This window comes from Lolium rigidum, chromosome 3 (assembly GCF_022539505.1).
Source record: "Lolium rigidum isolate FL_2022 chromosome 3, APGP_CSIRO_Lrig_0.1, whole genome shotgun sequence".
Taxonomy (NCBI): Eukaryota; Viridiplantae; Streptophyta; class Magnoliopsida; order Poales; family Poaceae; genus Lolium; species Lolium rigidum.
The window spans coordinates 331,351,301-331,366,263 of record NC_061510.1 but is presented as its reverse complement, the minus strand read 5'-3'; the positions used below and the strand labels follow the sequence as shown (position 1 = coordinate 331,366,263).

General features: G+C 45.1%; 1 protein-coding gene and 1 long non-coding RNA gene across 8 annotated transcripts; one reads left to right on the top strand and one right to left on the bottom strand.

Annotated features, from left to right (window-relative positions):
- Nucleotides 1–408: 408 nt before the first annotated feature.
- LOC124703877 lies at nt 409–4,376 on the bottom strand. Of its 7 annotated transcripts, XR_007003390.1 has the most exons (5): nt 4,285–4,376; nt 3,829–4,135; nt 2,477–3,724; nt 2,166–2,215; nt 409–2,076 (listed from the first exon to the last, which is right to left on the bottom strand). It is a non-coding gene; the product is annotated as an uncharacterized LOC124703877 (long non-coding RNA). The 7 variants fall into 7 exon arrangements; XR_007003385.1 differs by having other exon boundaries at nt 409–594; nt 993–3,724; XR_007003389.1 differs by having other exon boundaries at nt 2,166–3,724.
- A 6,774-nt stretch (nt 4,377–11,150) lies between these two features.
- Nucleotides 11,151–12,239, top strand: LOC124697046 (trihelix transcription factor ASR3-like). The gene is made up of 2 exons (XM_047229688.1): nt 11,151–11,724; nt 11,833–12,239. Exons 1-2 carry the CDS (start codon nt 11,151–11,153, stop codon nt 12,237–12,239), a joined length of 981 nt encoding a protein of 326 aa, XP_047085644.1.
- The last annotated feature ends 2,724 nt before the right edge of the window (nt 12,240–14,963 follow it).

Below are 14,963 nucleotides of genomic sequence, written 5' to 3'. Positions count from 1 at the left end.
GTCAAATTAACAACCTAATAATACGCGTAGGCCTAACCCACCAGGACGAAGTGAGTACATACCTTTGATAAAATACAAAATCAATTTAGTAAACTTGGAAGGTGGAACTGTCCATGTTTTTGTATACAATAAGATTTGAGTATTTCTTACTGTTATGGGATTCAAGCAGCCTTTACTGTTACTCAACAATCATTACATAATCCACAAAGGGAAGAATAAAAACTGGATGATTAGCCAGCCAAAAGAAAAGATTAATAATGCACAGAAATTCAAGCAAGATTCTGAGTTACAATTTTTAGCTTCAGATCGGCAGTAAGTAATCTCTCAGGCTAGGGTGGAGAATTCTCGGTAAATCAAAGCCGCTGGTCCCAGATTTGCTTCTTCTATGCAATAAACTAATATCAATGCTGGAGTCAGAATGGATAATAAATTTCTGGCAACAAATACATCGTGCTAGCCATACACAATTGCTAGAATTTCTGAATCAGCACTTCCATGGTTCTCTTGTATGTCAAAAAGAGACTGAAGGATTCTCACTTGATAGAATCTAGGTACAAAGTTATACCACGTATTGGAGGTTTTATAGTATACCCCCTGAGGGAAAAACCAACAGAAGTTAAATAAATCATAAGCGTCAAAATGAGGCTCTGACATAAGAATGACGAATACAAGCACTGCAATCAATTCAGTAACATTTATTAAATTTCCATAGAGAAGCAATGCAAATAACTTCTACAACCTCTTGTCGTATATATTCTAACATCCATTTTCAAAAGATTTTTTCTCATTTACAGTATGCTCTCTTCAAGATTACTGTAACCACTTCATATAAAGAAACTTATTTAAGAATAATTTAAATTACTATCATTGAAAAGTTCAAGGGTAATCCTTCAGGACAGGGTATCAAAGTAGTGAATCTTTCATTGTCCTATGAAGTACCAAGAAGAATGTACAATTTCGAGCAGTCACATGTTTTCAAAAAGTTCACTTACTGATGAGGAGAAGACAGTTTGGATAACATGGAGTAAATCCCGGCATGCATGCAGCTGCAGATCAGTTGTATACCCCAAACCTTAGATAAAAGGGTTAAGTACAGAAATTTAGAAGCAGTCAAAGTATGAACTGGGAAATAGGCACTAATCAAGATGACAAAGAAATTGTTGTTTGTACACCTGCCTCACGTCCAGGACCCAGACAAAGATTAACACTTAAATGCAAGCCCTAGCTAAATGGGATTAGTGAACTAAGTGGGTTGATGTATTAATTTCCTACCAGGAATTGAGTCACTGTAGTACATAGATATGTAAACATGGAACAACACCAATAACAAAAGATATTAGATTCTAACATTAATAATAAATGAAAAAATGTGTTAACAAATATCAGTGAGATGGGTTTATAAGGCTTACATATCGAATAGAACAAGATATCGAATAGTTCTAAAAATATCACTCGACTGCATTAGCCTCAGAATATAAGTTCCCCTAGTTGTTTGCGTTATATAATCTATTGCTGATGAGTTTGGTATGGTTGCCTTACATATACTTTAATAAAGACCAGAACAAGATATCAAATAGTTCTAACTCTGGAAATATATGTTCCCCTAGTTGTTCACGTTATGTAATTTAACTGCCGATGAGTTTGGCATGGTTGCCTTACTTCAACTTTAATAAAGCGGGTTGTGTGCATTATTTTGATGTAGAGGCCGGGGATTCAACCTTCTTTTTGGGAAAAACACATAGAAAATATCAGCTAGCCCAGAATGTACCTGTGATGAATCAAATGGCATGGCGAATAGCAAGAACACATCTGCTAAGCCTAAACTCTTTGCATTCTCAGCATGTTGATAATTCATATCATTTAGTTTGTTTAGATGTCAGAGATAACTAAAATGGTAAAAAGAAAACTGTATTAAAGCAAACATTGTAAACGCAGAAATAAAGATCCACAATAAGACCATACGAAGCTAGCTTGTCAAAGTCAAACAATATTTTCTGAACCATTGCTATCAACAGGTTTATATGGGTGGTACTCTATGGAACACCTGCATACAGCGGTACTTGGATATTTGTTCGGCTGACAATTTAGAGAAAATTATTATAAGAAGCCATACAGATGTAGGAATTATAATGGCGAATTAGTACAAAAATCTTGAATGCACTGACCAATTAGAAGAGAAGGGCACGTGAATAAAACAGGATACGTAAGAACTTTCCTGCAATATAACATATATGCATAGGGTTACATCAGTTACACTTTTTTTTTTCTTTAAAGAGAACTTGACACGCAACATGTCAATAAGAAAATTTGGAATATCCCTACAGGAAATAGGTAGAGATCGAGAATCTCAAGTACCGGAAACAAACTATCACACCCATGGTGTGTAAATTCATTTGGTCTCAAATTGGGAAGACCTGACAACCAAAAACTGCATAGGAATCATATCAATAACAAGATCACATTTTGTTTATCCTACCCAGTCATTAATAATCACCGCGTAGATGTACAATTGAAAGCTCGGTTCATTGCATCCTTACTCAGCAGGACACTGTCATATGCATTATTCCAACTTGTGCAGCACCCTCGCATGAATCAGGATTCAGGAGTAGAATAAACTTTGTAATGTGTGGTATGATTCTGTTCCGTTGTGTATTAGGAACCAGATTGTACTAGATTCAGACCTGTCGTAATAAAATCGCAGCTATTCCTTCTCAAAAAAAAAAGGATTCAGGAGTAGCTCCTAAGAAAATCAATAAACCACAATGTTACTCGAAGAATCAGAGCTGGAGGCATAACTAAATCTAAATAACACCATCGAGATGCTCGATTGCCAAGCACAAAAATCTCATCGAGACTACGGCCGCAAGCACAAGAATGGGAGATCGGGAAGAACCTGACATCCGCATGCAGAAGCCGGTCGCAGTATTCACCGCGCCGGGGGCACCCTGTTCCGCTGACGTCATTACAGCCTTCTTCTCCGTCTCCATGGCAAACACGAGACCAATTGGTAAGAGCGAATAATCCGATGGGACCTGGTCGCTGCAGCGATATTAAGAGACATCCCAGCATTGGAACAAGGTAGTGCCATAGGGGAGCAGAGGAGCATTGTCACAATTCTTATTCAGGGTGTTGATCAGAAAATCACTCCGTGCAAGGAAACAAAGTAGTGAGATGGAATCAGCATTAACAAAAAAAGCATGATCTTCACCCTCTAATCCCTACAAAACCAGAATGATGCCCAGGGGAACATAAAGATAGTACAGAGTAGATCAAATTCGAATCCATGTTTTAAAATTACCAAGAAATATACCTTCATCAAGGACAAGACTCAAATCTGGAATATCCTCAATTCCTCAGTGTACGTAGTAACAACTTAAAAAAAATGCAGAAATATAGAGAACACATCCCGTTCATGTTGAGAGTAAGGAGAAGGAAAATAGTTGGTTTCGTGGCTTGTACTTATGCAGACAACTGATAATAAAACCTCGCCTAGGTCGTGCACATAGAAGGATGTACTTAGATGGACATGTTTGATTAATTTTTGGAAAGTATGTAGTAGCAGACAGTATGAAGCTAGTTTAAAGGAGAAGGAACAAATAATCTCAAAAGAATATGTCAGCAAATGTACCTGTCCAGCAGCCATTGTGAAATAATAATAAATAAAGGTCACACTGGTGAGATGAATCCGGGAATAATAATTTGGAAAATAGGATGATGACAATCCCTGTAAATAGAAAGCAAGCAAGAATATGCTAGTTAGGTACGTAATTTTCGCTATAGTGTAACCAGATATGAAGAACATGATATCAGGAAAGAAGAAAGCCCAACCTAAGCAAGCAGCATCTCAGATTACTAATGGGACGTCCAATGTGAGATGGGTGTAGTGAGGAAAGACGTTAGCTGTGTCCACATATTTATACATGAAAGAGAAGGGAAAACTGAGAGTAACGCTCGAAATAATGGTTCCAAATTACCAGCGTCATGAATCGATCATTAAGGCGTTACCAGCGTCATGAATCCCTGATTACGGCGGCATGAGGTACAATTAACCCGTGTAAAAGGAGAACCGGTCTTCCGATCTGGATGGGCTTGGTGCCGTTTTTGCGATTCCGTTGATCGGAGCCCACTCGACGGCCTGAAGCGGGAGGCAAGGTTCGCCGGCGGTGAAGCCGGACGAGTAAAATAGTTGGTCAACGCTAATCTAAAATCCGGGTGAAATTAAACCGAAAAGTCGTTTAATTTGCGTATGAAATTAAAGCGCAAGATTGTCAATTTCGTACATACCTTCGCTCTTCAGGTAGCACGCGTCGCAGGCAGAGGAAGAACATAGGCGGAGGTGGAGGACAATTTGGGGGATGGAGAAGAAGAGGAGTACAGGAGCAGGGGAAGACTATTTTTTTTCTGCTTCAACCGGTATGTTCGAAGCCCAAATGCATAGGCCCATAAACCGTTTCGGGGCCCAAGTTTTGGGCTGGTACCTAACTAAATTTTGGGAGTAGCAGCCCCTATAACGAAAATGGGCCTCTACGACAACAGAGAGGCCTTTTTAACGGGAAGAGACGCAGGTTCGGGTACGAGAAGCTCGTTCGGATGTCTCCGATAAAATTGGAACGATACAGAGAAGCTCGTTCGGATCACTCAGGACGATATGGTCCGTCAGATTCGCCGATCGGACGGCCAGCAAGCTCTAATCGCTGTGGAGGCGCCATACTGGTTCCATTATACTGTTAACTAATAAGTTACATTATAACTTGATTAAATATTTGGCTTACCTACAGGAGCGGTGTTTTGGCTCGTAGGAGCATATGCTGAAATGCATCTTAGACATATTTTGAAATGCTAAAAAAATTAAAACAAAAAAATCGCACGTACATCTTCACGTGCTATGTGCCCACAAAGTCGTTTCATGCAATATCGACTTGTCACGTGGCGTGTGTAAAAAATAAAAAATTGATGCTAAAAATAAGTCTTTTCACAAGATAAAATTTCTCTTTTTTACATAGACCACAATAAATATATTTTTTCACGAAACTTGACGAACGCATATATATTGTTAAGATGCACATGTAGAAAAATTTTCAAAAAAAAATCGACACTTCAAAATATGTTTTTAGGTAGAGGGAGCATATACACCCAGAGCCAAATTGAATTTCCGGCTGAATTATTTACTAGCTTCTAAGATTAAGCAGTCGTTGCTTCCACATTTCAATGTGCTACCATAATCATTTACACTTTACACTATTGGTTTTTTTTTAGAACTTCCTGCATCTTTATTCATATCGAATCAAAATTTACAGGGATGTTAAGTCCATCAGGTGGAGCTAAGAACCAAACATGGCGACCTATTGAAAGGGATGTAGCAAAGTGAGCTAGCAAATGTGCATCCACATTTGATTTCCTATTCTCATGTCTAAAGGAAAATTCCCTTCTTAATCTCGCCTCATCTTTGATCTCTGCAATTACATGGCTGAAGATACCCATGTTCTGACCATATATAGCATTCACCACCTCCATACAGTCGGACGCGATACAACACTTCTGAATATTCATGTCCGAAACTAGCGCCAAACCTTCCCGGCAGGCCAGAGGTTGTAATACCATCGAAAACCGTGGTTGCCGCTCCCAGGAAAGTCCCCTGCTCTGAGCGATAGACCACTCCTACGGCGCCCTTATTTGATTGTTTAGCAACCGCGACATCGACGTTCATCTTGCAGCAGCCAGCCGGTGGGAGAATCCACCTTGCATGCGGACTGAGATCCAGTGCCCCGACTGAGGCAGGGCACGGATGAACAGTACCGTGCCCTGCTGCCTTTTCTGGCCGTTGGATCGAGAACCGATGGCTGGATGAACATGAACAGGCACATGCTACAGGGGGCATCTACAGCAGTATATTCGCTACAGGCATCTTCCACAGTATCTACTACAGTACCATCCACAGTGCCTGCTACAGTGCGAAATCTGATCTATTCATTATCGATCCAACGGCCAAGGCAGCAGGGCACGGTACTGTTCATCCGTGCCCTGCCTCAGTCGGGGCACCGGATCTCAGTCCCTTGCATGCACGGCCGGACCCCTGCACTTGACCTTCGTCTCCAAAGGCTTCTTGGCGACTTCTAGGTCCCTTAAAAAAAATCAATGAACATTGTCGTCGACATCGGGCTCTGAAATATCTCCTCATGGATAGCCTTCCGTCGTGAATGCCAGATGGCCCACAACGTAACCAACATCTTCGTCAACTCCTCTTGTGGCCTCGACCTCATCATCTCAAACAAACCACTGTTTAGCTAGCCAACGTCTCCGATGACCGACTTATATGTTCGACGAACAGTGGATTCACCAAAGCCCAAACATAGCGAGCCATTGCACATTCCAAGAGAGAATGCCTCCAGGAGTCTTCTTGGCGACATAGCGAGCACACACACGACGGAGCCATCTGCCTATTGGCGGGAGATATCTATAATATCTAAATAGGAGCTACCCACTAAGTGATTTCCCTCAACATGCAAAGCATCCAACTCAGCAAGCTTGCCACATCATATTTCCAATAACAATTTTTATTCTGGTAAAAAGCTACAGTGTCGTTTGTTTGCGACCTTTACAGATCCCGTCGACCTTCAACAAATGGACTTTTTAATCTCTTCGATTCAATGTTTCCCCCAACGCTCCCACATGCCCACCCGGTGGCCATTCATTGGTTTTCCTTCATCTTCATCTTCTCCACTAATTTTAAAAGAAAACTGATGAATTTATTTCTCCCACTCTCCTTGCGTTGAGTTGTATATAACTCAGTTCTTTTCCATTCTTTACATCCATTTCCCAGACTCGCATGAAACGATCGTCCCTCTCCTCGCGGAAGTTCGGAAGTTCGCCGTCTCTGCACAGGAGACACTCGCATTGGGGCTGCGCCATCCTCGCCAGCCGCCCTTACCGCTGCCGCGAGCTATTCAGGCACCTCCAGATGCGTGGACCAACCTTGTGGCTGCCGCCTGGTGCGATCTTAGACGCGAACAGAAGCACTGTTTGTGCTTACCTCCAATCGGAGCTTCCAGGAAGAAGCGTCTGAAGCAAAAGCTCCTCCGCTGCTTTGGACGGAACACGGATGAGTTTCTCCATCGTCTGAAGGCATGCAGTATTATTATTTTTCTGAAATCAAGCATGCAGTGTGTACATATCTCCAAATGTTCGATGAAATGTCTAAATCTGTCAGCATCGTTTTCAGGTTAGTTTTTTTTGTCCTAACGCTCAAGAAATTAGAGTGAAACTGAATGCATGTCTATTCCTGGGAAATTATGCATAAGGTTATTCTTATTTTTTTCTTTTTTGCAGGTTGCATGTTCTACACCATGTGTAGTGTCAGAGTCGTTTCGAAGCATGCAAATATATCTCAATCAAATAGTTCTCCCTTATTGCAGATTGTACACTACAAGACGTGAGGTGCCTCTGGTTATTCAGTTATATTTTTACACTTCGCGTACTTTGTTGCTAACTTTGCAAGTTTGTAGTTGATTTGGTTTACAAATTCTGCATATCCCTGTGTGCACCAGGCTCACTCAAGCTTCATTGACTGGCCAAAGAAGAAGAAATTGAAGACAAGCTTAGCCATTTTGCATTGTGTCTTTTGTTCTCCAGGGTTAATTTTCTAAAAGGACTGAAATACGTATGCTATATTACCATCAGGGAACACAAAGCGAAACACATTATGCTTGCTGGATTCGCCTTTCTTTTTTAATCCTACATCGAACAAGTTGAAACATGTCCTTCTGGGAGATCTCGCACACTCAACCAGCAGTACACATAGACGTCTCGCAAATTTGACCATATCCTCCTTCATTGGAATGGCGACACCATGTTCTACTCAGTTCGATCTCACACTCGAGAGTATACAAGTTGAACTCTTTCTTTCTCCAAGTGAAGTGTTATGCACCTTGGCTATATTTTAGTGTTTACTTATCATGCATTTTCTTTGAAGGGTTTCGCCAGGTTGCAGATTTTTGATTAAGCATGGATGTACCTTTCACTATTTTAGCTCTTAATTACGTTACCTGGTCTCAGAAGTAAGCAAAGGGATCCCTTAATGTCCAATGTCCATTATCACAGGAATTATATTTGATTATTTCACGAGTGTTGAATTTACCGTTGGTATCTTTTGCATACATGTGCTCAAAATTATTGTACCATGGAATTCTTAAAGGTTTCACTATTATGTTGAGCAAGTGAAAAATAGCTTAGCCATGAACAAATTAGGCAAGTGAAATTTATCCGTTGGCCCCGATAATTAGTCATTTGTACAAATAATTATATCATTTTAATACCATTTGCATATCTTTTTCTTAGAAATTCCATGTAATATGCCGCAGCAACGCGCGGGGTAGCATCTAGTTGACTAGTACATATCGGGCCTTTTAAGGCCGCTCATGGCACACAAATATTTTGAATTGTCATTGATGGAATCGTCCTATAATTCTCCATTATAGCTGCTCTTTTAAGCCCCCCCCCCGCCCCCATGGCAAATGGGAAGATCGGCAAACTCTATAAAACTGGAATAGGGTTTTGTGACCCATCAGTTTCGCGAGCATAGTCAGCATGAGCGGGAGGTGTATAAGAAAATGATTTTTATTTTATCTGAACGATTATAATATTTAATTTATCTGGACGATTCATTGATGAGAGCCATATGCAATCTGATTAATCTAATTTTGCTAAGAAAATATTGTTTAGTTATCGGGACGAAAGTAGCCACCCCGTAATTTACTGCTACGATTAGGATGATACTACAAAAACACACCCCGTGTCTCCGTAATTTACTGAATGTTACTTATGATACCATTTTTGTGTCCCGATGAAGCCAAGACAATAAGGTAACTAGGGATCAATTAATGGTAGAGAGAATGCGGCCATGAACTTGGAGAACAACAAATAGGAAGCATACCAAGTCAATATGAGCAACTACAATTTTTATTTCTTCATTTTGATATCCTCTTCATATAGAGTTTAGGTTCATAATGTGCTGGCACCTAGCAAGGCCTGACCAAGATGAGCGTCTTGCTTGCCCCCCTCCCCGCCTCCTTCACTTCTCTTGACATCTTCAGTTTCGTCAGTCATAGCATGCATGTATGACACACGGAGATAAAGGGAGACGTCCGAGGAGGGAAGTGCGCGGGATGCTAGTTGGCGGTTGGCAGTGAGGAGAGAGTAGGAGATGGCCTCGTGAAGAGTAAGAATGTCAATGGGCAGGGTATGGGCAGGGTAGAGCAATACCATACACATACCCGTATAGTCAATGGGTACAAACTTCTACCCATACCCATACCCATGGGTATAAAACTTTACCCATACCCATACCCGGCGGGTATCCGTACCCATTGGATACCCGGTGGGTAGGTTAAATTGTACGAAGGTCAATCACAATTTTACGTTCATCATTAACAAATTCGATTAAAAAAATTAATTATCTCAACTCAATAACATGTAGTTGAGTATATAACAATTAACATAATACAAAAATAATATTCTCACATTCTAACTCATAAGTCAACAAAAATAGATGTGTCACGTATGAATTTGATAATAAATGGGCAGGGTATGGGTATACCTGCGGATACGAGGCTATACCCATGCCCTGCTCATGACTTAACGGGCAGGGTATGGGTACTACCCATAGGCATAAAAGTGTACCCATACCCTGCCCATGCGGGTACCCGTACCCGTGGGTAAAATTGCCATCCTTAGTGAAGAGTGTCTATACGATGAAAATGAGATCTAAACTGATTGATCTGAACTCCTTTTCAGAAAGGAACCGCATATATTATGTTATGTTATGTCAATTAAAGTGATCAAGCTTTTCAGAAGGGAACTGCATATGTTATGTCATGTAAACCAAACAACCTGTATGACGGCAGGTATACTTCAAAATTCTCATGGCATGGAGATATCCATGTATATATACAAGTAAATTCATTTCCAACATGCTAGTAATTAACAGTAACTTGAAGACTTGAAGAACATGCAGCATGCCAGCATCTACAATTTTACTAGCTTTCCGGGTGTGATAGCCGTCGTTCTGGCGGGTCGAAGCACATCTTTCTACTTATGAACACATGTACCTAAATGCACATGAGCTAGCTAGCTGGCTGCACTAGCTCTCCTTCATCCTTTCTCTCTGCCACCACACCCTCCATGTGATGCCTCTGATCAGCCTGTTGTACATTTGTTCGTTCTCCCCAAGACCCATGCATCTACTACACATCCACCAATGTAAATTACCAAAGATAGGATCCACTTATGTGTTAACATGGGGGCCTTGCATGCACATATATGATACCAGCCTCAACATATGATTAGCTGTTGCTGGATCTGCCCAATTCCCCTCCCCCCCCCCCCCCACCCAAAAAAAAAAGTGGTGATCTTTGAAAAGGTATGTTGTTAACCGAGGTTGTCAAGTTTTTTCTAACAAAGGAGCAGATGGATATTAAACATTCACCGGTTCAAATAAGATGATGCTATTAGACATTCACATGCATGCAAGATGGAACTCTAGAAGTCCTCTATCTACTATACTTCCTCCGTCCAGAAATAACTGATACGGATTATTTGTCTATATCAGAATGTATATCTAAATACTAAAACATGTGTAAATACATACAAATCTAGACAAAATCGAGTCACTTATTTGCACGGAGGGAGTAGTATTTTCCCGCCTTCAAACTCCTCACATGCATTAATCAGGGACATGGAGCAATATAGTCAAACCCTAATAGACCCCCACACACCAAGTCAAAAAAGCCCACAAAAGGGGGTGTGATGAGTGAGTGAGTGTGAGGTGATGAAAAGGCACGCGTAAAAGAGCCAAACAGATGTGAGCTCATGTACCTTTTTCTGCTCATATCATCTCATAGCTTCTTAATGCCGGCTAGCCCTGTGATTCTACATGCATGACGTAGTTAGTAGGAGTACTTGCCCTCATGCAGTCACCACTCACCATTATATAGCATGCCACTTCAAAAGCATCACTTAGATAGCAACCTGACTGATATGCAGCTCCACTCTCCTTCTCGAGATCCCACCTTGGCCATCACCGTCAAATAATGCCTCCAGCTGAGTCCTGAGTAGCCAGTGCCCAGACTTAGACAAGTCACAAACAGTCTTTAGCCATGGATGCGAAGGGATCCGGCGTCATGGCAGGCGCCCAAGAAGGAGAGGAGACCAGGAACATCATGGCCGCCAACGCCGGCGCCATGACGCTGGTAAGGGAGTACCGGAGGGGAAACTGGACGCTCCCGGAGACGATGCTGCTGATCGAGGCCAAGAAGAGGGTGCACGACGACCGGCACCCGGCAGACCAGGGCCTGGCTCGCTGGCGGTGGGTGGAGGACTACTGCTGGCGCGCCGGTTGCCAGCGCAGCCAGAACCAGTGCAACGACCGCTGGGACAACCTCATGAGGGACTACAAGAAGGTGCGCGCGTACGAGCACGCTGGCGTGGCAGGGAGAGGCGGCGCCCCGAGCTACTGGGAGATGGCGAGGGCGGAGAGGAAGGAGAGGTGCCTCCCTTCCAACCTACTGCGCGAGATATACGAGGGCATGCGCGAGATCATCGAGAGCCGAAGGATGAGCTGCGGCGGCGCCGGCGTCCTGTTCTTGGGTGCACCGGCCACGACCAACACCAACCCGGTCGACATCCCCATGCAGGCCTCCCCGCTCGCCCAAGTCCTGCCCCGACCTTTAGGTACACCTCATTCTCTCGTTGTCACTGCGTTCTTGATCACGAGAGGTTTTGGGGAAACATTTGTCGTTCTGATGGAGACATGGTTGGTTTCTTTCTTGCCAAATCAAGACCAAGAAACGCACTGCACTTCCGAGTCGCCTGAGAGGAAGAGGCTACGACCGTCGCTGGACGGCCTGCCCGGGAGCAGCACGGCAGCAACAGCCTCAGGACACGGCGATCACCATCAAGAACCCCAGGGCGACCAGAGCTCCGACGACGAGGAGGAGGACGGCCTGAACGGGGCGATCGGCCGATGCGCGGCCATCCTGTCCGGGGCGCTGGAGAGCCGAGAGGCCGCGGAGGAGCGGCGGCACAGGGAGGTGATGGCGGTGGAGGAGCGCCGCAACCTCGCCCGGCAGACGCGGCGCGAGGCCGGCGAGCAGTGCATGGCCGGGTTGGCCGTCGCCGTGAGCCAGCTCGCCGGTTCCATGCTCGCGCTCGCCGCCAAGCGGAAGGGCCCCGCCGCGCCCAAGTGAGACAAATTACAAACCCCCATGCCAGGCCAATAATCCAGCGGGAACTCTGCACGATGATGCCGCCCCGCGCCGCGCGCGTGCAGTGATCGAGTGCGCAGCGCCATGCATGCACGGCTTGCTCGAGATCGGTGCGCGCTACGGTCGGCGAGCCCGAGACGCCTGAACCTTGCATGTGAATTGCATCTGTAGCGTACGTAGCGAGCAGCTTAGTACCAGACTACTTTGGTCATGAGCAAAGTAGTACTTAGTTTATTTGGATCTATGTATGCATGTCATGCATGATTTGCTTGTGTGATCGAGTGCTGCATGCATGAGGGATTTAACATCTGAAAATATCTGGACTGTCAATGTAAAGTGCATTCTTAATTTAGTGCAAGGATATTTGTGCTTATATCTAGCTTTCATCTAAAATATGCATCAATCGAATCGATACAGAGCTAAAGGTGATGGAAGCTTCTCTTTAAAAAATACAGTAGAAAATCATGACTACTTTGCAATGCCTGTGTTAACATTTTGAAAGGAAAATTATAACAGTAGAACGTTCAGATTTTATTCTCCTAGGGATTTTTTAGCGGATGTTAGATAGCAATTGCCATCAAAACAAGTTAAAATAATTTGACATGTGGCATTTTTTTGTTGGTCCAAAACTGTTTGCTCGGAGTCATCCGTTCAATATTGTCGTTCTTTTAAAAACTATTACCTCCATTCTAAAATATAACTCACACTTGATTTTTATTGATCAACAACTTACAACTTTGACTATTAACTGTACTTATAGTATGTCCATAAATTAGTATAAAATGTATAAAATCAAAGAAATTTGGAGACAGATCCAACCATAACATTTACTCATACTCAGTCCATATAATTTAATAATATTCGCAAATTAAACAACAACAAAAAAAAGTAGCGCCTTTTACAGTTTAATACTCATCACGCTAAGGGTCTATTCGGAACGGATGCTAGTGGGGGCACCGGTATTTAGCTCAAAGTTGAAATAAATACGGGTATACCCACTATTTTTACACTCAATCTAAGCATGGCCTAAATCTCACATTTAGGATACCTTTTTGCACTAAGTCCCGGCCATATGTTGAGTGGCGTACCGAAAGCACCATTTTCTAGAACAGGTCTAGCGACGTGTCTTACAAAGGAATGTACCCATGTTTGATTTTCATAATTTTATAGAATTTTTTACGATGGTTGTTTAATTTGTAGAGTTGATTCTCATAAGAATTTTTCCTAAGCAATCATTTACACTAGATATTATGGAAAATCTAACATCTATTCATACCTCTTTATAAAAATCATGTGCTTTTTCTGTGTTTGAATCAAATAAACTTTATTTCATATGCATTTCTATAGGATTATAGTGCGCATGCTATTGCAATTCTATTTTTTTTTCTGTCCCTACGATTTTCCCATTCTAAAAATCAAGCGGAGCTGTTGGTACCATATCACAACAAAAAGGTGCTTGCATGCATGTACGTGTTGTGCAGATCCAATCTAAAGCTGTAAGGGCATCTCCAACCAGGCTACCCAAACGGACAAACGGACATCAGATTGGTCCGTTTGGGTAAAATCTGCTCCCAACGGGCCGACCCAAAATAAAAATGGACAGCTGTGGTGTCCGGCACGACCCAAAGCCGGACCAAATTTGGAAGTAATTTGGGGCGAGCCGGACGCGTGCGGACGTCCATGGTCATCCGCGCGTGTCCTCCCAAACCCCACATGGCAGCGACACTAGTCAACACCACCCAGGCCCGCACAACATTCTCTCTCCTCTCTCCTTCTTTTTCTCTTCTGCCATGGATATGGCATCGCTCCCCACCGGAATAGGCTCGCCGGCCAACCGCCGCCGTCGAGCTCGCGTGGAGGATCCCATTGCTAAGCATGGCCCGTTTTTTTTCGTCCCTGCCGGAGGTCGCCGCGGCCGAAACGGTGATGAGCGGCGCCGCCGCGCTGTGGAGCTCCGCCGCCTGCCGCCCGCCCGAGCCGAGCCCCTCCCCGCACCGCCCGCCACAGCCGAGCCCCTCCCCGCACCGCCCGCCACGGCCGCGCCCCCGCGCCGCCGTCGCCCGCCCACCACGGCCGCGCCCCGCGCCGCCCTCGCCCGCCCAGGCCGAGCCCCACGACGCCCGCCCGGTGCCTGCCTCGCCGCGCGCCGCCCGTCCCCGCCTCGCCGCCCTCGCCGCGCGCCGCCCGTCCCCGCAAGGCCGCACCGCCGAGCGCCGCCCCGCCACGCCCGCGCCTCGCCTCGCGCGCCCGGGGCCGCGCCTCGCTCGGACGCCGGCCGGCCGCAGCCGCAGCCCGGCCGAGGCGGGGGCCGCGGGGAGGGCAGGGAGCTCGCATGCCGCACCTCGACGGCCGCGCCCGCGCCGCCATCGCCTTGTCGCCGCCCCACGCCGCCCCGCCTGGTCGCCGCCTCGCGCCGCACCCACCTGTACGCTGCTCGATGTCGAGGTCCTGGAGCGCGGCGCGCGCGGTGGGTGCTGGAACAGGGCGCGCACGGCGGCCTTCTCCGGCTTGGCGGTGGCGCCCTTGCCCAGCTTGGCGGCGGCGGCCGCCTTGTCCAGCTTGGGGACCTTCATGGGCTCGTCCCCTTCGTCGTCGGAGGAGGAGGACACGAGCTCCGGCGGAGAGCTTGGGCTTGGGACGCGGGGAAGGAGGGCGGCCGCTCACCGGCGTGGCGTGCCGAGCGCGGCCTCCGGCGTGCCGTGCCGA